Below are 17,874 nucleotides of genomic sequence, written 5' to 3'. Positions count from 1 at the left end.
TCGTTGTTCCTTTCAAGGCGAGGCTATTGTATTTGGGTCAACAAACGATTATTTATTTACTTCGGAAGATACTTCAACAGTCGAACTTCGTGCGATAACCACAAAGCGAAACTCAGCAGAATAAGCGAACCTGACTGGTGGGCCGTCGCCAAAGGCACGGGCACGTAGTTTAGCAAGGTGGTTACTCCAAGCGTGGCCTGCGTCCAGGCCATGGCCACCACGGCGTTGATGGCCCAGTTGGCGCGCTTGGGCAACTGCATCCGCCTGGTCACCAGCCACAGGGCTGTGGTCAGCGTTACTGTGCTAATACCAAGGATGCGGTGGTTGAACTGCACTGTCGTCGGATTCTCGGTAATGTTCTTCTGTATGGGCGCAAACTTCCACATGTCCTCGGGAATCCACTTGTCGCCCATCTTCGGGAACGAGTTGTATACCAGTCCGGCGTCTAGTCCGGCTACAAAGGCTCCAGAAATGGCAGTCAGCAGGACCATTGCCTTTGTCAAATGAGTCAGCCCCTTGATATTAAATGCTTTCTTGGCTTGGATCACGAATGTGTTGGTTGGGATTAGCAGGGACATGGCCCTCGACAGGGAGAGTGAGTACAGGACGAAAGCAGCTGCCAGGTGGGACGCCAATCTATACTGGGAGACCCGTGGCACATCATTGGGATCCTGGAACCTGTCCTCCAGCCCGGACTTGACCATGTACCACCCCATCAGACCCTGCAGGCCAATCAGAGTGCCCAGCAGCAGGACGCTTTTCTTGGTCTTCGCACAGAAGTATCCTTTTTTCCAAAAGTAAACAGCGGGCAAAAGGAAAAACCCGCCAATGGCACGTCCCCACATCCTGTGCATGTACTCCATCATAAAGATGAACTTAAACTCCTCCACAGTCATATTCACGTTCTTTCTGAAAGCAAAGCTATGCATGTGGCTCTGGGCTTTGAAGGAATCTGGTAAAGTACTCACAGTTTGTACTCTGGGTATTGTTGGTAGAGATGAAACTCCTGCAACCATTCCTCCTGGGTTCGCGGCATACGTTCACCCGTCAGCTTCCAAGTTACCATGGACAGTCCGGACTCTGTCAGCCTGGTTACTCCGCCTGGAAAGGATTCACTTTCGCAAGGAACTATAAACTATATATGGAGTTATTGGTTACCTAGACCAACGGCGACAAACACCATGCCGCTGACTCCCAGGAACCATCTTCCGACGGTTTTATCGCTCTTAGGGGTACTGATGGGCTTTATCACTGGGATTTCCTGCAAGGTAGGGCGTTAACAAATATGACTTTATTTATAACATAACACATTTCTATATGTAATCACTGTGATACCTTTATCGCTGTTTGCGCAATCGTTTGATGAAGTCGGGGGCCGGGTACCACTAGCTTTATGAGACTGGTTCTCTTCTGGAGCATTCGCAGCATTATGTTAATTAAAGTCAGAGAGATTTACGTTAGCTTACAGCAAATATTTAAGGAGATAGTTTGTTTTTTAACTATATTTACAAAGCCGCTTGCAGGTGTGACCGCAGCTGCAGGGAATACAAATATACTGAAATCATTTTGAAAGGTACCGGCGAGTTGTATCGGCTCGAACAGTCTGGCCACTTTATTTTAGTTTTGTTAGCAAAAATAATTTTTGCGGCTTCCTATTATAATTCCGCCGAATAAAATGGAAACAATATTAAACACGCAGTTCGACGAGCTGCAAAAGGCCATAGAGGGAATTAAGGAGGCGAAGAGCAAGGTAAGTTCGGTTTCCGTGGCCGCACACAGCTCTTAATCCGCATTTCACGAGCAGGGACAATCTACGGATGAGGCGCGCACTGCAGCCACTTTGATGTTCGTGGCTCTGAAGCACGCCAACCGCGAAGTGAAGCACAAGATCAAGGACGGCCGGGACAAGCTGCACCTGGAGAAGTGCAAGGTGGACCTCAGCCGGCTGCAGCTGCAGAATCTTCTGTACGAGGTGAGCCACCTGAAAAAGGAGATTGTGCGCTGCCAGAAGTTCAAGAGCAGGGACACCAGCTTGGAGCTTCTGTCGGAGGCCGAGTACTCCAGCAAGCTGCCAGACATGGCCAACGACGAGGAGGAGTTGTCCAGCCACAAGCAGCACCTTCATCGCCTCGACTGCGAGCTGCGCCTGCGAAAGGAACTAGACAAGCAGTACAGTGCCCTGCTGAGCTCCAAGCAGGAACTGCTTCAGGACAATCTTAGCCACGCTCAGCGGTACGTCTCCTTCGCACCCGCCTTGCGCACATTGCAGAGCGCCACAAAACCGCTGCACGATGCACTCCAACTATCCCTGGACGTGGAATGGAAGCTAAGCGCAGTAGTCAAGTACCTGCCGAAGCCCCTCTACGTTTTGTTCATTGTCCTGCAATCCCTGCAGCGGGTAAGCGAGGAGCAGTCCTTCACCGCGGAGGTGGTGGGCTATGAGAGCGAGGCCCAAATGCAGCAGTTGCTTAAGGAGAAGAAGTATCCCACATTGAACCACAGACAGCCTGAAACAGAAACTGGAGAGCAGTATAAGATTGGGAAAAGCAGCCTGGAAGAGGCACTCGCTTCTCATCCACTACACATTTGCTTGACGGTAGGAATATAGTTTTTACTAGTTTCAAATCATTTATCAACCCAAACCTTAAAGATTGGAGCCGCCGGATCGAATCAGCTCGTTTTGCAGATTCGCTACTTCGACTTGATCAAGTGTGCCACTGTCTGGGGCCAAATGAACTACTCCAGCAATTCCAACAGCCAGCCGTAAGTTTAGAACCGACTAAGGAAAGAATCACATAAATAATGTGTTATTTTTTCACAGTGATACCAACTTTGTGCACCACCTTTTGCGGCACTTGTACCCCAATGACTTGGGCACTGAAATACCCATTCCTGGAATTCAACACGAGGTAAGAACTTCGTTTTCCAATGCTGGACAACAAATCAAATTATGCTCTTCCAGCTCCGAAGCTCGGACCTAACAGCTGAAGAATGTGTGCGCTATCTCAAAGCCAAGGACTTCGGAAAACCATTCTGCTGGCTGCAAAGTATGTGCTCGATTGCAACCGTCAATAGTTCGATGCTTTATAACCACGAACTGAACTTGAACAAGCACACCAAGGAGATCATTGACCGTATTGCCAGGCGCTTGAACTCGTGGCAGCGTTTAAGCCAACAGATTCGCGGTCTGACCTACAAGGATATTGATTTGTATAGCTTGAAGGAGAACATCTATCCAGCCGGCCTGTCGTGCAGCCTCGTCCAATGGACTGCCATCACACACGAGGAGTTTCACTCGCAAATTTCAGACGTACTGAATACCTCGTCAGGCGACAAGGGTATTACGTACAACTCTTACCGCGCTGTTATCGTCCGGGGTTCCGCCAAAATGGAGTGCTTCATCAGAATACCGAGTAATTATCCAATGGAGATGCCTCTTTGGATTCTGAATGTGCACTGGAACGGATGCCATACCTCGCAAAACAATTCTGCCATCAAGGTTTGAACTTGCCTAGCTATTTTTCTTCGATTAGCTATTAAACTTATACTCTTCAGATGATGGAGTTCTGGACCAACTCCCTGCAGCCCAAGCACTTGGAGCCCAACGACCACATCCTGTATGCGCAGCTCTTCCGCACCATCTATAGTTTCGATATATTCCTCGAGACCGAGGGATCCATGCAAAACACCATTGAGTACAACAAGGAGAAGCCTTACATAAGCGCCTTTGCCAAGCGGAGTCGTTCACGGCCATACAAATATATCAAGAAGGGATCGGTCTACGCGTTTAAGCAGTGACGGCTGAATATCGAATGTTGTACAAAGCTCCTATGCGGTTACTAAACGTTCTCACAGTTTCGTTTACTACGATTAGTAATACAATAAATAAGTAACATTTAAAGCTAGCTACGACTTCATTGGCAGTTGATCTTCTGGGAAGAAGTCGCTGCCAAGGATCCGGGAGGTAGTGCCGTCGCTGAAGTGTTATCAACCGTCTCCCGACTCTCGTCCGGCATCACTTTGTCCACGACGTGCTTGACGATCAGACCGTCGTCGCCCAGATAGCATACAGAGTAGCCATCGTACCAGGCCTCCTGATCTTTCAGCACCTCCTTCAGCTGCCAGAGCTTATACTTCCAGAACTGGAACATGACCTTCAGGCCAGAAATGCCCCGCACTCGCCACCGTATCCGCACCGTGTAGTCGTCCTGGTGCTTCGTGATCTTGAGCACCTCGAACTTCACGTAGGCGTACTTCAGGTGGCCCACCGTCCGCAGGATGGCGATCTGTTTGACGTAGTGATACAGGCCCACAGTGTGCTTGCCCGTAATGTTGTTGTGGAAGATCAGCCCTGGGCTGTAAATGGAGTAGTCCAGGGGCTCCACGAACAGCTTTGGCAGCGTGGTTCTCAGGACCTCGTAGGCCCTTTCCAGGTCCTCGGGCTTCCTCTCGTTCTCCTTGGGGTTACCGGGCACCCTCTCCGCATTGGTGCTCTCGTGGACCCTTCGACTTTGCTGGAGGTTATCGGCGGCATGGCAGTTTAACAACTTTTGTGGACACTTCGCCGGCGCAGTCACACTTAGCCGCACGGCGGACGCCCACGCCCGCTCCTTGGCGCACCAGTTGGCCATCCAGCTGCTCCTTCTTATTGATGAAATCCCGAAATTTCGCAACATGTTGCAAGGACTTTGTGTGCTACTTCCTTCAACGGAACTGGGCTTCCCTCGATACAGATCTACCTCGTCTGCAGATCACACCATTCAAATAGTATTCCGATCCTGGATACTTGGCTGTTTTTCGTTTGCGGCCCTCAGGAATTTGACGTGCTCGTGTTTAGGTAACAACATTTGGAAATAAAATACTCGGCAAAAATCATATGGTCGTTGGGGCGCAGTGTGACCAGGTGGCGCACCTCCGAGTGCAAGGGCTGATGTTAGGGGAACTCCCGTTGTCTAGGGTTGTCATTCCTGATTAGTTTTACAAATCAACTTCCGTTACCGGAAGTTATTAAATCTGATACTCTGGAAATGGAAAATACAGCTTATTTTGGGAGAAGGTAGTGTTTCTGGTTATGCAAGCTATTGCCTAAGATATGGTGTGCGTGTTTGAAAGTGTGATATGCTTAAATACTTTTTCAAGTGTTTTATCTGAGTACATGGTTTTTAAGTTTGAGAATAAGGTATTCTTGGTATTTTATGGCTAGGAAAGTTGTTCTTCTGATGGAGTTCCGGATTACTTATCATCTTCCTAAATACATACTCCAACTATGACTTGTTTGCACCTCAGCAAGCATCGAATCCTGGTACTCCCATCGAGTTCCGCCTCCCGAGCGACGGGGAACTGTTGCACTTTACAGTACTATATGGTTTTGTGCGCAGACTTCCTGCGCAGACCAATTTGTTACAAGCTCGAATCACACACAAATCTGGGGGCATACACATATATCTGTCTGCAGGTAAACACGTTGTTTACAGCCACCTAGCTATATAACACTAATTTAAGCTAGGGAGCTTTCGCTGGCTGAAAAATCGACTTTTATTGGAGCTTAAACCTATAGAGCCTCGTACTATGACGCGCTAATCGGTGACCGTATTATTGAGTGCCAAATTCTCGACTTATTTCCAATGTCTACGCGACTCTGCTAGCCCTAGTATTGAGAAAAATCAATAGGAAGTAAATAAAAATGTTGCATGCCTGAAACTCGCTTGGCGGATACTCTGAAACTACGTACATATAATCAGTTTTTCTATCGGGAACCGAGGTATCCAAGATGTACGGAATCACTCAATCAACTGTAAACGTAAGTACCCCACCGGCTGTCCGGGATAACTTTACGTTGTAGTCCTCTGCGATTATTGATTGGCCTTGAAACCAAACCAACTGCCAATGCGGGCTCTCCTTCCCCTGCAGAATCAACGCTTTCGAGTTCGTGATATGGATAACGAGCAGATCATGTCCACTTTTGGGAACATAGGTCACCTATTGAACATTGCCGTGGAGCGATTTATAACGATTGGCGAGATCATCGCCGAGGAGAACATTGACATCAAGGGAGACATGTACGAGGCGGCGAAGGAGGCCAGAGATGCGGGTAAGAAGCCATCCTTTCCGACTTGGCAACGCACCAACCGTAACGCACTTTATTGGATTGCAGGAAAATCTATTGAACGACTTTGTGATATTTCACCTCTAAGCGGCATGGAGCTGCGCCACCACATCGAGCCCCTGAAGGACTATGGAGCCATCATATTGGCGGCCCGCTCGCTGCTGTCCTCCGTCACGCGCATCCTACTCCTGGTTGACATCATAGTTGTGAAGAAGCTGCTGACCGCCAAGAAGCGGGCCTCCGAGAGCCTGGAGAAGCTGGAGTCGGTCATGAACTTCACCGAGTTCGTGCGGGCATTCTCCGTGTTCGGAACTGAAATGATTGAGCTGGCCTACCTCACTGGCCACCACCGCAACTCGTTCAAGGAGGAACGGCGGCGGGCCCAGATGTTTTCAGCCCGCCAGATCCTGGAGAAGTCCATCGCCATCCTGCTGACGTCCTCGAAGAACAGTCTGATCCACAGCGATTGCGTGATCGTGAAGGAGAACCGGGACACGGTCTTCTGCCAGATCCGCAGGGCCATGGACCTCATCCACTTCGTGGTGAAGGACAGCATCTTCGACTCGGCCAAGCACATGCCCTTCGAGAAGCAGGCCAGCAACCCGAACTACGAGAACGAGAGCATCTACACGACAATAAAGCGCATTGTGAATCTCATCAAGCGGTACAAGTACCAGATGAGCTACTACGAGGGCTCCGGCGAGGGCAACAACAACTCCGACGCCTACTTCAGTTTCCTGGACGACGACCTGTGGAAGTCGGAGAAGAACCTGCCCTCCGCGGCGGGCGGCGGGCGCATGGTGAACAACACCAACTTCAGGAAGCACCTCAGCTCCGAAAGCCTGGACCTGCGCGAGGAGCTCTCCCTCGCCTTCGAGAAGCTCTTCGAGAAGGCGCACGACTTCACCGACTCCCCCTACATCAGCCACAACCACCGCAAGAACATCCTGTCCTACTGCGACAACTGTAAGCTGGAGTTCGACCTGTACCTGAACACCATCATGAAGGATCAGCACGAGGGCGGCGGAGTCGGCGGAGTTGGTGGAGTGGGTGGTGTGGGCGGAGTGGGAGGCCAGGTGAAGGGTCGCTCAGATCCCGAGCTGGGGATGCTCAGCAGCCTGGAGGAGCTGTGCAAGCAGCTGGTCGTCTCCGTGTCCAGCCAGATCGAGGACTTTAACGAGTCGCTCAAGATCTGCTCCAAGCTGGTCAAGTCGTTCCACGTACTGGCAACGAACTACGACATCGACAATCTGAACCAGCGCTCCACGAAGTTCCACGACTGCTGCGACCACATCTTCGACATCTGCAAGCTGCTCCAGCACATTGCGCCCACGGAGCGGCTGCAGGTGCAGGCCAAGTGCCTGGCGATTAACCTGAGGATCTACGGGCCGCAGGTCTTCATCGCGGCCAAGATCCTGTGGAAGTACTCCAACAGCAGTGCGGCCAACGAGAACTTTGAGTCCTTCTCGGACATGTGGAAGTGGCTGACGAACGAGATCTCCATGATCGCCAAGAAGATCCTCGTTTCAATCAACACCACTAAGAGTGACAGAGAAGCTGATGCTGAGGTGGGTACCAAACACCTACCGAGAGTCGGGTAATCACTAACCCAGTAATGTGCTTGCCTCCGATCTTCCACAGAAATGCGAGAGCTCAGACAAACTAACAAAATCCGGTGTACCTGCAACAGAAGACGGAGAAATGGTTGAGTATTCTGGCCTCGAAGGCAAGAACAACGGAGATCTGAACACATATCAATCAAAATGGAGCGAAGACTTGTCGGACGACAACGACATACTGAAGAGAGCCAAGAACATGTCCGCGATGGCTTTCCTAATGTATCAGTTTACCAAGGGCAACGGTTCTCTAAGAACAACTCAGGATTTGTTTACTCAAGCCGAATATTTTGCGGAGGAGGCCAACCGACTTTACAAAGTCCTCCGCCACTTTTCATACCAGGTAATCGGGCTCATGTCTAAGGGCTTAGCTCTAAGGGCTAAGGCCATTCTAATTCTGGACTCTTTTAGGTTCCCGCTAGTGACAACAAAAAGGATCTCCTCAACATTTTAGATAGAGTGCCGACTTTTGTCCAAGCACTCCAGTTTACAGTCAAAGACCACACGGTGGGCAAAGCTGCCACGTTCGTGAAGGTCGATCACGTCATCAGGGAAACCAAGAACCTTATGAACGTTATAAATAAAGTAGTGTCGAAGTGCTTTGAGTGCGCAACTAAGGTAAATAGGCCCAGGCCAGGCCACGCGGCCATTTCCTATTTGTAGTGGGTACTACAGATTCTCGATGTGTATGATTTCTATAGTTTACTGTGATATTAAAGCATGCATTATTACAGGTATGATTTAAGAGCTTTTCGTTCGCAGGAGCAGCGTTTTGGTTTTTGAGGATGTTCTTTCCCCGTTTCATGCTCCGAGCCTTATTAGTTACCTTTCTATCTTTTGCTTTCAAACTATGCTAATGTAGCCTGCGCTGTATCTTTCTGTATTACGTATGTATCTTTGTATCTTTAATGCATTGCATCTTGAGTTGATGTTGATAACTTGATAAGATCCCCTAGCTGACCAGATCCCCCAAAGTGGTTAACCCACCCATTGATTTCGGGCACTCGTACGGTGCAGTACCAGCTCCTACTAACTCCACCCTAATCCTTGCTCCGCCTTGCAGTACAAACTAAATTTAACTGGGATAACCGGAGGACTCACATCGGAGCGGTCCAACGAGAACATGGCCGGCGGAATGTGCGATTCCAAGGGGACGACGAGCAGCAGCGACATTCCCTGACATTACGGGATGGCTCGCCGAGCCAAGGGGGATGCACGGAGGACGAGGGTGTCCTTCCTGCTGTTCTGAGAGGAGCCCAGGGGTTTTATTATCGTAGTCTACACTGTTGGCACTGCATTCCATTCTGTGTATTAGTTGCGGCCGCTTCTAGCGTTGATTAATGTCGAAAACTTTATTAACATACGAGTCCAATTAGTTGTTTCAGCAGCACGATCTTATAATGCATATTTTGTTTCACTACATTCGAAAGTTACGGCAATAAAGGTAACGCAGATGCAGATATGTATCTCAAGCTCTTTCACTGGGTTCTACAAGTCGGTTCGCAGATAGTTCCTACTGCTTTCATTCACGATGTGAGTTTGTGGCACGATGTTGCAGCAGTTTGTCTTCGGTTCCTGGGACAGATTGTACACCTTGAGGGCCACTGTTTCCTTCAACTGGTCTGTTTGGGCAGTGGAGCTCCTCAGCTTGAGCAGATTCTTGAAGAACATCAGGTCCAGGGCGAACAGGGCTGCGCAGATGAAACAAAGTGCGCCCAATGCATATGCATAAACCAGAAGGTCCTCCGAAAGCTGCTCCACAGTGAAGAATATAAGAAGACCTGTAGGAAATAGTTGAGCAGTCTGATATTACATCCCAAGACTCATATTACCCTCTATGGTGAAGAACAGAACTCCGCAGGTCAGTAGAATTATCTCACAGGTGCCATAGTTTGAGGTGCCCTCGATGATCCTAAAAGCAGATGGACCTAGTAGTGGTGAACCATAGTCACTGGGTACTCACCTTGTGAGCAGCAGAACGGCCGCAACAAAGGTGAATCCCACGAAGGTCAGCGTGCCGAAGTCGTCGCCTTCCTTCGACCAGGAGATGCTGTTCAGGAGGGTCCACTCCCTGGACTGCTTCTTGTTGATCGCGAACACCCTTTCCGAGTGCTTGTCCGACAACCTCTTCACAATCAAGGCCGCCACCGTGGCAATCTAATGGTGATGTATCACTATCATTCTGGTAATTCAAAGTCTCCTTGTGCTCGAAGATACTCGCCAGCTGGAGAACTTTGGTGCATATGCAAGCTGGTAGCCCCATGTTAGACGATCTTGGCGTGCACTTTGCAACTGAGGCACGTACGTTCCGAATCCGCCTGACCCATGCAAATTTTCTCACATTTGATTTCGCAGTTTAGCGTGGGAAAAGACGAACTCAAAGAAGTTGGCCTCATGGTTCTGCCAATAATTGCCCAAACCTTGAACTGCAGCACGAATCGAGTACATTTGAGCATCTGTGGGGAATTTTTGCCTATGCTTCCTATCAGCAGTGTAAATATGAATATAATAAGTATATAGTATTGAGTATGCCCTATAAACAAAAAGCGAGACAAATGCAGAGGCTCTATGCTCTTGCTTATCAGCGCGATTACAGAAAATAAGCACAGCGATCCGGATTGCGAATACAAGATACTCTGGATGTACTGGATGTACAGTAGAGGTGACAAACTGATCGTGTGGGTTTAGCTCGACTATACTAATTGAACGTCTTAAATAGGCTGTACGAACCTCTCATTGGAGTCCAAGTACCCCACTTTTCCAGGGCTATCAAGCGGGGATGCCATAAAGTTCATCACGGTGCGATCCTCAGTTTCGTGGAGGCAATCGGCGCGTAGAAGGCGATCCCGGCGTACCGCACCTAGGAGCAATTAATAAAATTGAAAACGGTTACATATACTGTAATATAATGAGCGTTTGCATAATTGGGGCCGGAACCGCGGGTCTTTGCTGTGCCCGCCACTCGATTGAGAATGGGTTCCAGACGACTGTGTTCGAGCTATCTGATCGAATCGGCGGAACCTGGGTTTACAATGAGGCCACAGGCGTGGTCAATGGCATCGATGTCCACAGCAGCATGTACAAAAACCTACGGTAGGAAAGTCTGAGTCTACGAGTCAACATTTGATATTCTAAGAGTTTTCGGGCTTCGCCAAAGAACAAATTTGCCCAAGGAGGTAATGGGCTTTCCGGACTTTGAGATCGCTGAAAACGAGGCTTCCTATGTGAGATCCGACGAGATCTGCGATTTCCTGAACCAATACGCGGACCATTTCGAACTGAAGAAGCACATCAAGTTCAATACCTATGTTATTCGGGTGTTGCAAAGGAAAACAAAGTGGCAAGTAAGTTGTAGAGTCGGTCTTTATGTATAAGAACCTAACCGAACCATTGCAGGTGCTCTTCAAAGATTTGGTTACAAACAAAATAGGGTTCCAGTACTTCGACAAGGTTTTGGTGGCCAATGGCCACTACCACACCCCAAACTATAGCCCAATTCCGAGTATGGATAGGTTTAGGGGCGAGTTCTTGCACAGCCACGATTTCAGAAGTAGGGAGGTTTTCGAGGGTAAGTATGGCAGAACTTGTATGAGCACAAGAAATATCTCATGGTATCTGTACTGCCCAAGGTAAATCCGTTCTGGTCATTGGAGCTGGTCCCAGTGGGATGGACCTGTCTAACATCATTTCCCGATCCGCGAATCGGGTCACTATAAGTCACCACTTGACCGACATCGGCCAACATATATTCTTCGACAACGTCCAGCAGAAGCCCGATGTTCGGGAGCTCGATGAGAAGGGGGCCTTCTTCGTGGACGGATCCTACGAGGAGTTCGACACCGTCTTCTTTTGCACGGGCTACAAGTACGCCTTTCCCTTCCTGACCGTCGACTCGGGCATCCATGTGGAGGACAACTTCGTCCAGGAGCTGTACAAGCAGTGCATCAACATCAGGAACCCTTCCATGGCTCTGATCGGACTGCCGTTTTACGTCTGTGCCGCCCAAATGATGGACATCCAAGCGAGATTCATCATGAGCTACTTCACGGGAGCCAACGAACTGCCGTCCACCGAGGATATGCTCAAGGATACCCAAGATAAGATGGGCAAACTTTGGGAGGAGGGACTAAGGAAACGCCATGCCCACATGCTGGGTCCCAGACAAGTGAGAAGCAAGTTGAGTTTATTTCCCTATCTGGTTTTTAATTTCATCCCACCTTCCAGATCGACTATTTCACGGACTTGTCGAAAACGGCAGGAATTAAGAACATCAAGCCTGTAATGACCAAGTTGCACAACGAAAGCAGCAAGTGCTTCAATGAGAACTTGCTCCACTTCCGCGAGGACAATTTTGCGATCCTGGATGACGAAACATTCATTAAGCTCAATTAGATCCTGAGTGAACCTGAATGACCAACCAATCAACCAATCAATCACAAGAATCAGGTTTAAAAACAGGTATTTTTCCACTTAACTTTGCTTTGAAATAAATGGCATATCTAAAACTTGTACTCTATGACGGCATAGTTTGAATAAATGAACTTTTATGCTCGAGCAAACATTTTTTTAAAAACCGGCAAACATTTGTTTGAACATGTTGGTTGGTATTTTTCAAGACAGCTGATTGTGGACAGCACACTTTCAGCAGCTCTGGCCACACTCGCCCGCCTCCTCGCAATCACCTTCTTGCATAATTTTCGGAACCACTCACTTCGCTTTCAAAGTTCGCTGATTTAGGTCGGGTCTTCAAAAGTGGAAAAGCGCCTCGTCATGCAGTGTCCCTTTCTGAACCGCTTCACCGCCAGCTTCATCCGCAACTACGCGGAGACTCTGTGCCAATCCTACGGGAGCCACTGTCCCGTGGTTGGGAAGACCTTGAGCTCGGGCGAAAAGAAACTTTCACTCGTCGCCGCAAGTGTTACAAGGTCTTACTCGACGGGTGCGAACGCCCAGGCCAATGTCACTGCTGCTGGCAATGCTGGTGCCTCCGCACCCGCAACCGCCACCGCCGATCCTGGTAAGGCATCCGCCAAGGAGACCTTTCCCTACGAGCGCTTCTTTAACGAGCAAATCATGAAGAAGAAGCGGGACCACTCCTACAGGGTCTTCAAGAAGGTGAACCGCCTGGCGGGCGACGGCCTCTTCCCCCACGCCCTCGAGTACTCGGAGCGGAGGGAGAAGCCCATCACGGTGTGGTGCTCCAATGACTACCTGGGCATGTCCGCCCACCCCGGCGTGAAGAGAGCCGTCCAGGACGCGCTCAACAGGCACGGATCGGGGGCTGGCGGCACCAGGAACATCTCGGGCAACTCTCTCCACCATGAGCGCCTCGAGAGTAAGCTGGCTGAGCTGCACCAGAAGGAGGCTGCGCTGCTCTTCACCTCGTGCTTCGTGGCCAACGATTCCACTCTCTACACGCTCGCCAAGCTTTTGCCTGGATGCGAGATCTTCTCGGACGCAGGCAACCACGCTTCCATGATTATGGGAATCCGCAACAGCGGGGTTCCCAAGCACATCTTCCGGCACAACGACGTGGACCACTTGCATCAGCTGCTGAAACAGACGGACAAAAGCGTGCCCAAGATCGTCGCATTTGAGACGGTACATTCCATGACGGGGGCCATCTGCCCGCTCGAGGAGCTGCTTGACGTGGCCCACGAGCACGGGGCCATCACGTTCATCGACGAGGTGCACGCCGTGGGATTGTACGGCGACCATGGGGCCGGTGTCGGTGAACGGGATGGAGTGCTGCACAAAATGGACATCATATCGGGCACCCTGGGCAAGGCATTCGGTAACATTGGGGGTTACATAGCTGGCACCCATAACCTGGTCGACATGATCCGGTCTTATGCGGCTGGCTTCATCTTCACCACTTCACTGCCGCCCACTGTTTTGTGCGGCGCCCTGGAGTCCGTCAACATCCTGGCATCGGAGGAGGGTCGCCAGCTGCGCCTTTTGCACCAGCGGAACGTCTCCTACCTGAAGAGTTTGCTAAAACGAGAAGGTAGGACGTAATTCAATTCTGGCATTTATGTAACTCGAATTGAAGGTTATTCTCGCACTTTCGTTTTATTTTAAGTGGGGGCTATATATAGAAGACACTTAACTTTCAGTTTTCTGAATGCATGTATTATTTGCCCCATTTCAGGTTTTCCCGTCGAAGAAACCCCCAGCCACATCATTCCCATTAAAATCGGAGACCCTCTGAAGAGCAGTCAAATCTCAAACGTGCTGATCGAACAATTCGGACACTACCTGCAGTCGATTAACTACCCAACTGTCGCCCGGGGCCAGGAGAAACTACGGCTGGCTCCCACTCCGTTCCACACTTTCGAAATGATGAACGCCCTGGTTACCGATCTGAAGAAAGTGTGGGAAATGGTGGACCTGTCTACGAACGTCCCGCTTTCGCCCAACGCATGCATGTTCTGCAACTCGGAGAGCTGCTGGCACCAGGACAAGTCCCCCGACCTGGAATGTGGGATTCCCAACTGCCCTCGCCTGGAGATCTCGGTTGCAGCCTAGTTTCCTCTTTGAAACATAGCCAAAAATGAAGCATTCGAAATATTAAGCTATGCCTAAAATTATCCGTGCGGTTTTGGACAAATAAACTATGGTTTTGGTGCAATATACATAAAGGTCGAAAATTCTATTGGAATGGGCTAAGCTGATTGATGACGCTTTTAGGGGTGATAAGGCATGGACTAAAGTGTCACCTTCGTTCGGAAGTTGCGTGTTTCGCGAGCCATTTTCATGCAAATGGTATTCAAATTGGGGAATAGCGTGGATATATTTTAATTGCACTTCGATCCTCAGTCATAAGCACTTTGAAAAGATATGAATAGTCGTTTTTCCCTGAAATTAATGTTAGTTCGGGGGAACTTTAAAGGGCTTACCTTGTTTGAAATGCTTATATGAAATTAGTTCCATATCAATTTCAGCAGAGCCAGGCTGAATCAGCACAAATATTTCTGATAACTATGACCATCCCATTACGGACCAATGTTTTTGATAATACCACAATAGATAATATTCCGATTATATACACTTTGATTAGAGCAGATTTTGTACACATTTAGACAGATCCAAAGAGTCGGACCCTAGCCCAACAGCTGGAGATTGTAAACAATGATTCTACCAAATAGATCAGTACTGGACTGGAAGACGAACTTCAGTTTTGAGCAAGGTTTGTCCCGGACTGAATCCACGATCTGGAAGAGCTGAGCAGAGTTGATATCTTCTGGGTAAAACGATTCTTGATGTATTTGGACCCCGTCAGCGGAGTACATGATCACTTCCGACTTTTGGCCAGAGAATCCTCCTTGGAACTGGAAACTAAATGCTGAGATTTTCTGTGGCTCCTCCAAGCTAATGGTTATGAACTGGGGGGTTCCCTGAAACCGGCGTTTGGAGTTAGTTCCTCTCGAGTACCTTTCTTTCAAAATCTTTGGATACCTCATCTGAATTCCAAGATGTTTCTTCCCGCGTATCGAACATGAACTGCTTTCCGTGTTGCTTCACATCTTTGTTTAAAACCGAGCTCACCCTGAAAACTATATGGTAACTAAAGCGATTTACAAAAATACACAACTTGTACCTGCAACTGTACTGGACTTTTGTTAAAATATTCATAGTTTAATACAATTAGTAAATAAACAAATCAAATACCGCGAGTTGGGAGATATTAGAGATGGGCAACAATCAGAAATCCCAAAACACTTTTTCGGATTTTCAATAACAGATTTAAGGGGTTTTGGGTGTTAGAAATATACATATTCCTTTAGATTAGATTTTATTAGAAATTCTATTTTATTTTAGAAATAAAACCGTCGGATAAAGATATATCGATACTATACATAGATGCTATACCAAGTATTGATTTTGCAGCCCTGGCCGAAAAAGCAAAACAGCTGGCAGTTTAAACAACATTTTCATTTTTTTTGTTGACTTATCATAGAAGTTGAAATGATAAAAGCCATACTTGTTTTTAATAATCACGGGAAGCCGAGGCTTTCAAAGTTCTATCAGTATTTCGTAAGTGCTGCGACATATAATCGAGTTCTCATTAAATTGTGGCTATCATTTGTAGGATGAAAGCCTGCAGCAGCAAATAATCAAGGAGACTTTCCAATTGGTGTCCAAGCGGGATGATAATGTTTGCAACTTTCTGGAGGGCGGGAGGTGAGCAATACTGTTAAAGAAATAACCGTGATATTTAACAGCACCTTTTCCTGACACAGTTTGATTGGCGGATCGGACTACAAGCTCATCTACAGGCACTATGCCACGCTGTACTTCGTTTTCTGTGTGGACTCCTCGGAGAGTGAACTGGGAATCCTGGACCTGATCCAGGTATTCGTGGAAACCCTCGACAAGTGCTTCGAAAACGTGTGTGAGCTGGACCTGATATTCCACGCCGATGCCGTCCACCACATCCTCTCAGGTTCGGAAAGCCACCTTGCAATCCATTCAGATTTATGTAGCTATCGTGACTTTTTTCAGAACTGGTAATGGGTGGAATGGTCCTGCAAACAAATATGAACGACATAATGGCCAGGATCGAGGAGCAGAACAAGATCGTCAAGCAGGAAGCGGGGATCTCGGCTGCACCTGCCCGAGCTGTGAGCGCCGTGAAGAGTATGAACATTCCGCAACAGATTAAAGACATAAAGCTACCTGATCTGCCACAGGCCATTAAGGACTTTAAGTTCTGACAAATGTACGCCTGATAAGTCTCTCGTCTAATTGTAACCTGTTGAATCTTGTGCTTTTTTTGCTGTCCTTCATGAATTTCCAACAGCTGTCGACTGTTTCGTAATATTAGGTCCCACGTACTCTATATATCTCCTATACCATAATAAAAATGCAAATGAATTACCAGTAAAAATGATAGCTTAACAATGCAAAGTTTAACCACTTCCGTTTTATATTGAACGGTGCATACAATTTACATACAAAGTCTTGCGATGAAGTCTTCGAATGATCTGTATGCTGCTTCTATAAAAGATTTATATTTAAAAGGGTGTCCACTGTATTAAACATGTAGATAATTCTACAATCAACTGCTTGCAAGATCATCCTCTTCTCCGACTTCCAGCATAACTTGCATTATTTTCCGCTTCAGCCTCTTGCGCGAAACTTCAGAGTTCAGGTTGCGGAATTCATTGGCTATTAGTTCTCCAAAAGCGTCCCATTGATCCCGACCACTTGCTGGTATGTGGACGGGACCGGGAGCAGCGGGAGCTTCGTTTGGTCGAATTGGATCAAAGAACTTCGAAGGCAGCGCAGGTTCAGGAGGCATGGGAATGGGTTCGCTGAGCTTTGGAGGCTCACTGGTTTCTGCATCGTTCTCTATAATCATGGATTCCAGGCTTTCTATTGAGGTTTGACTCTGCTTCTCCACATCTTGATCTGGGTAGCACATGTCCAGTTTCGACACCAGTTTCTACCAAAAACCAAAACCCAGGATAAATTGGTTAGCTTATGGGCTAAAGATTTCGATTTACGAAGCCCACCTTGCCTAAAGGACCTTGTTGATATCCTGGTCGCGGTTCTATAACAGATCGCAGAAACATCAGCGTTTTGAAATGCTCCCATCGACAAGCCTTCTCGGAATCTCGATCTCCTCCAGATTCCTCAAGCCTCCTCTCCAATTTCTTGAGCTCCGCATTGAATTGGTTACGCAGGTTGTGCACCTTCTTGCCATAGTCGTGTTTCGTTATCCCGAGCGAGACGCATATAGAATCGATGGCCTTAGCTCTGCAATCCTTGTTTTTATATAGCTCGGAATGGTGGTTCCACAAACAATCCGATGAGCGGTAAAGTTCGATTAGCTTGGCGATCTTCTCCCGCGTCCAAATCGTCTGCTTTCTCCTCTGTCTTTTGGTCAGTTGCGTATCGCCCAGCTCCTCAGCTTTATTTGGCATTTCAGCAAACTAACAATTGTAAATACGCATTGAATTTAATTGCAGTGCGGATTGGGGATGGGCGAGTCGAAACTATCGATACATTTTGTATTGTATTGTTTTCAGTATTTGTCTTAGTACTTTTTGAAACAAGGCAAGCAATGAATATTTTGTTGATCCATAAAAAAGAAAGTTATTCTACTCCAGGTAATACTGGTTGCTTAATGTCAATTAAGAATTTAGT

General features: G+C 48.1%; 10 protein-coding genes across 13 annotated transcripts; 5 read left to right on the top strand and 5 right to left on the bottom strand.

Moving 5' to 3' along the window:
• Positions 1-31: 31 nt before the first annotated feature.
• LOC6548127 (cytochrome c oxidase assembly protein COX15 homolog) lies at positions 32-1,578 on the bottom strand. Its single transcript, XM_001976468.3, has 4 exons — positions 1,336-1,578; positions 1,159-1,261; positions 969-1,101; positions 32-909 (listed from the first exon to the last, which is right to left on the bottom strand). The coding sequence occupies exons 1-4, from the start codon at positions 1,426-1,428 to the stop codon at positions 57-59; spliced, it is 1,182 nt and encodes a 393-aa protein (XP_001976504.1). The 5' UTR covers positions 1,429-1,578; the 3' UTR covers positions 32-56.
• On the top strand, positions 1,578-3,901 carry LOC6548128 (THO complex subunit 5). Its single transcript, XM_001976469.3, has 6 exons — positions 1,578-1,750; positions 1,805-2,596; positions 2,651-2,763; positions 2,822-2,909; positions 2,963-3,499; positions 3,556-3,901. Exons 1-6 carry the CDS (start codon positions 1,676-1,678, stop codon positions 3,796-3,798), a joined length of 1,848 nt encoding a protein of 615 aa, XP_001976505.1. The 5' UTR covers positions 1,578-1,675; the 3' UTR covers positions 3,799-3,901.
• On the bottom strand, positions 3,841-4,993 carry LOC6548129 (uncharacterized protein C6orf136 homolog). Its single transcript, XM_001976470.3, has one exon. The coding sequence runs from the start codon at positions 4,674-4,676 to the stop codon at positions 3,915-3,917; it is 762 nt and encodes a 253-aa protein (XP_001976506.1). The 5' UTR covers positions 4,677-4,993; the 3' UTR covers positions 3,841-3,914.
• Positions 4,994-5,315: 322 nt separating this feature from the next.
• On the top strand, positions 5,316-9,188 carry LOC6548130 (alpha-catulin). Of its 3 annotated transcripts, none has more exons than XR_003407849.1 (6): positions 5,316-5,800; positions 5,911-6,091; positions 6,155-7,674; positions 7,748-8,065; positions 8,134-8,609; positions 8,670-8,826. XR_003407849.1 is itself a non-coding variant. In XM_001976471.3 (6 exons), the coding sequence occupies exons 1-6, from the start codon at positions 5,771-5,773 to the stop codon at positions 8,900-8,902; spliced, it is 2,373 nt and encodes a 790-aa protein (XP_001976507.3). In that variant the 5' UTR covers positions 5,316-5,770; the 3' UTR covers positions 8,903-9,188. The 3 variants fall into 3 exon arrangements, 2 of the variants coding, with proteins under 2 accessions (XP_001976507.3, XP_026835799.1); XM_001976471.3 differs by having other exon boundaries at positions 8,134-8,340; positions 8,786-9,188; XM_026979998.1 differs by having other exon boundaries at positions 5,317-5,800; positions 8,134-8,340; positions 8,457-8,826.
• Positions 9,040-10,176, bottom strand: LOC6548131. The gene is made up of 4 exons (XM_001976472.3): positions 9,944-10,176; positions 9,686-9,879; positions 9,555-9,634; positions 9,040-9,503 (listed from the first exon to the last, which is right to left on the bottom strand). The coding sequence occupies exons 1-4, from the start codon at positions 9,983-9,985 to the stop codon at positions 9,211-9,213; spliced, it is 609 nt and encodes a 202-aa protein (XP_001976508.3). The 5' UTR covers positions 9,986-10,176; the 3' UTR covers positions 9,040-9,210.
• A 138-nt stretch (positions 10,177-10,314) lies between these two features.
• Positions 10,315-12,276, top strand: LOC6548132 (senecionine N-oxygenase). The gene is made up of 6 exons (XM_001976473.3): positions 10,315-10,384; positions 10,442-10,815; positions 10,880-11,066; positions 11,119-11,290; positions 11,352-11,887; positions 11,947-12,276. Exons 2-6 carry the CDS (start codon positions 10,631-10,633, stop codon positions 12,112-12,114), a joined length of 1,248 nt encoding a protein of 415 aa, XP_001976509.1. The 5' UTR covers positions 10,315-10,384; positions 10,442-10,630; the 3' UTR covers positions 12,115-12,276.
• Positions 12,277-12,353: 77 nt separating this feature from the next.
• LOC6548133 (5-aminolevulinate synthase, erythroid-specific, mitochondrial) lies at positions 12,354-14,355 on the top strand. The gene is made up of 2 exons (XM_001976474.3): positions 12,354-13,729; positions 13,874-14,355. Exons 1-2 carry the CDS (start codon positions 12,493-12,495, stop codon positions 14,248-14,250), a joined length of 1,614 nt encoding a protein of 537 aa, XP_001976510.1. The 5' UTR covers positions 12,354-12,492; the 3' UTR covers positions 14,251-14,355.
• Positions 14,356-14,730: 375 nt separating this feature from the next.
• LOC26526991 (nuclear receptor 2C2-associated protein) lies at positions 14,731-15,615 on the bottom strand. 2 transcript variants are annotated; one of them, XM_015157405.2, is made up of 3 exons: positions 15,323-15,615; positions 15,181-15,271; positions 14,731-15,119 (listed from the first exon to the last, which is right to left on the bottom strand). In XM_015157405.2, the coding sequence occupies exons 1-3, from the start codon at positions 15,355-15,357 to the stop codon at positions 14,826-14,828; spliced, it is 420 nt and encodes a 139-aa protein (XP_015012891.1). In that variant the 5' UTR covers positions 15,358-15,615; the 3' UTR covers positions 14,731-14,825. The 2 variants fall into 2 exon arrangements, with proteins under 2 accessions (XP_015012891.1, XP_026836217.1); XM_026980416.1 differs by having other exon boundaries at positions 15,181-15,278; positions 15,323-15,402.
• On the top strand, positions 15,587-16,612 carry LOC6548050 (AP-3 complex subunit sigma-2). The gene is made up of 4 exons (XM_001976475.3): positions 15,587-15,759; positions 15,815-15,906; positions 15,966-16,168; positions 16,228-16,612. Exons 1-4 carry the CDS (start codon positions 15,691-15,693, stop codon positions 16,437-16,439), a joined length of 576 nt encoding a protein of 191 aa, XP_001976511.1. The 5' UTR covers positions 15,587-15,690; the 3' UTR covers positions 16,440-16,612.
• Positions 16,613-16,628: 16 nt separating this feature from the next.
• Positions 16,629-17,748, bottom strand: LOC6548051. Its single transcript, XM_001976476.3, has 2 exons — positions 17,241-17,748; positions 16,629-17,170 (listed from the first exon to the last, which is right to left on the bottom strand). Exons 1-2 carry the CDS (start codon positions 17,649-17,651, stop codon positions 16,784-16,786), a joined length of 798 nt encoding a protein of 265 aa, XP_001976512.1. The 5' UTR covers positions 17,652-17,748; the 3' UTR covers positions 16,629-16,783.
• Positions 17,749-17,874: the final 126 nt, after the last annotated feature.

The sequence above is a fragment of the Drosophila erecta genome, unplaced genomic scaffold (assembly GCF_003286155.1).
Source record: "Drosophila erecta strain 14021-0224.00,06,07 unplaced genomic scaffold, DereRS2 tig00000092-arrow-pilon, whole genome shotgun sequence".
Taxonomy (NCBI): domain Eukaryota; kingdom Metazoa; phylum Arthropoda; class Insecta; order Diptera; family Drosophilidae; genus Drosophila; species Drosophila erecta.
Note: the sequence above shows the minus strand (reverse complement) of the source record. Positions and strands in the feature narration are given on the sequence as shown.

Excerpts from the sequence above, each read along its gene's own strand:
- LOC6548127 (XM_001976468.3), bottom strand. The coding sequence starts at position 1,428 with ATGCTGCGAATGCTCCAGAAGAGAACCAGTCTCATAAAGCTAGTGGTA. Across the intron at positions 1,102-1,158 it reads GTTTGTCGCCGTTGGTCTAG|GCGGAGTAACCAGGCTGACA; the intron begins GTAACCAATAAC and ends AATCCTTTCCAG. Across the intron at positions 910-968 it reads CAATACCCAGAGTACAAACT|AAAGAACGTGAATATGACTG; the intron begins GTGAGTACTTTA and ends CTTTGCTTTCAG.
- LOC6548128 (XM_001976469.3), top strand. The coding sequence starts at position 1,676 with ATGGAAACAATATTAAACACGCAGTTCGACGAGCTGCAAAAGGCCATA. Across the intron at positions 2,597-2,650 it reads CACTACACATTTGCTTGACG|ATTGGAGCCGCCGGATCGAA; the intron begins GTAGGAATATAG and ends CAAACCTTAAAG. Across the intron at positions 3,500-3,555 it reads AAAACAATTCTGCCATCAAG|ATGATGGAGTTCTGGACCAA; the intron begins GTTTGAACTTGC and ends TATACTCTTCAG.
- LOC6548129 (XM_001976470.3), bottom strand. The coding sequence starts at position 4,676 with ATGTTGCGAAATTTCGGGATTTCATCAATAAGAAGGAGCAGCTGGATG.
- LOC6548130 (XM_001976471.3), top strand. The coding sequence starts at position 5,771 with ATGTACGGAATCACTCAATCAACTGTAAAC. Across the intron at positions 7,675-7,747 it reads ACAGAGAAGCTGATGCTGAG|AAATGCGAGAGCTCAGACAA; the intron begins GTGGGTACCAAA and ends GATCTTCCACAG. Across the intron at positions 8,066-8,133 it reads TCCGCCACTTTTCATACCAG|GTTCCCGCTAGTGACAACAA; the intron begins GTAATCGGGCTC and ends GGACTCTTTTAG.
- LOC6548131 (XM_001976472.3), bottom strand. The coding sequence starts at position 9,985 with ATGGGGCTACCAGCTTGCATATGCACCAAAGTTCTCCAGCTG. Across the intron at positions 9,635-9,685 it reads GCCGTTCTGCTGCTCACAAG|GATCATCGAGGGCACCTCAA; the intron begins GTGAGTACCCAG and ends ATCTGCTTTTAG. Across the intron at positions 9,504-9,554 it reads TCTGTTCTTCACCATAGAGG|GTCTTCTTATATTCTTCACT; the intron begins GTAATATGAGTC and ends TATTTCCTACAG.
- LOC6548132 (XM_001976473.3), top strand. The coding sequence starts at position 10,631 with ATGAGCGTTTGCATAATTGGGGCCGGAACCGCGGGTCTTTGCTGTGCC. Across the intron at positions 10,816-10,879 it reads AGCATGTACAAAAACCTACG|AACAAATTTGCCCAAGGAGG; the intron begins GTAGGAAAGTCT and ends GCTTCGCCAAAG. Across the intron at positions 11,067-11,118 it reads AAAGGAAAACAAAGTGGCAA|GTGCTCTTCAAAGATTTGGT; the intron begins GTAAGTTGTAGA and ends GAACCATTGCAG.
- LOC6548133 (XM_001976474.3), top strand. The coding sequence starts at position 12,493 with ATGCAGTGTCCCTTTCTGAACCGCTTCACCGCCAGCTTCATCCGCAAC. Across the intron at positions 13,730-13,873 it reads GAGTTTGCTAAAACGAGAAG|GTTTTCCCGTCGAAGAAACC; the intron begins GTAGGACGTAAT and ends GCCCCATTTCAG.
- LOC26526991 (XM_015157405.2), bottom strand. The coding sequence starts at position 15,357 with ATGAATATTTTAACAAAAGTCCAGTACAGTTGCAG. Across the intron at positions 15,272-15,322 it reads AAAGTCCAGTACAGTTGCAG|GGTGAGCTCGGTTTTAAACA; the intron begins GTACAAGTTGTG and ends TATAGTTTTCAG. Across the intron at positions 15,120-15,180 it reads CATCTTGGAATTCAGATGAG|GGAACCCCCCAGTTCATAAC; the intron begins GTATCCAAAGAT and ends CGCCGGTTTCAG.
- LOC6548050 (XM_001976475.3), top strand. The coding sequence starts at position 15,691 with ATGATAAAAGCCATACTTGTTTTTAATAATCACGGGAAGCCGAGGCTT. Across the intron at positions 15,907-15,965 it reads AACTTTCTGGAGGGCGGGAG|TTTGATTGGCGGATCGGACT; the intron begins GTGAGCAATACT and ends TTCCTGACACAG. Across the intron at positions 16,169-16,227 it reads CGTCCACCACATCCTCTCAG|AACTGGTAATGGGTGGAATG; the intron begins GTTCGGAAAGCC and ends GACTTTTTTCAG.
- LOC6548051 (XM_001976476.3), bottom strand. The coding sequence starts at position 17,651 with ATGCCAAATAAAGCTGAGGAGCTGGGCGATACGCAACTGACCAAAAGA. Across the intron at positions 17,171-17,240 it reads AACAAGGTCCTTTAGGCAAG|AAACTGGTGTCGAAACTGGA; the intron begins GTGGGCTTCGTA and ends GGTTTTTGGTAG.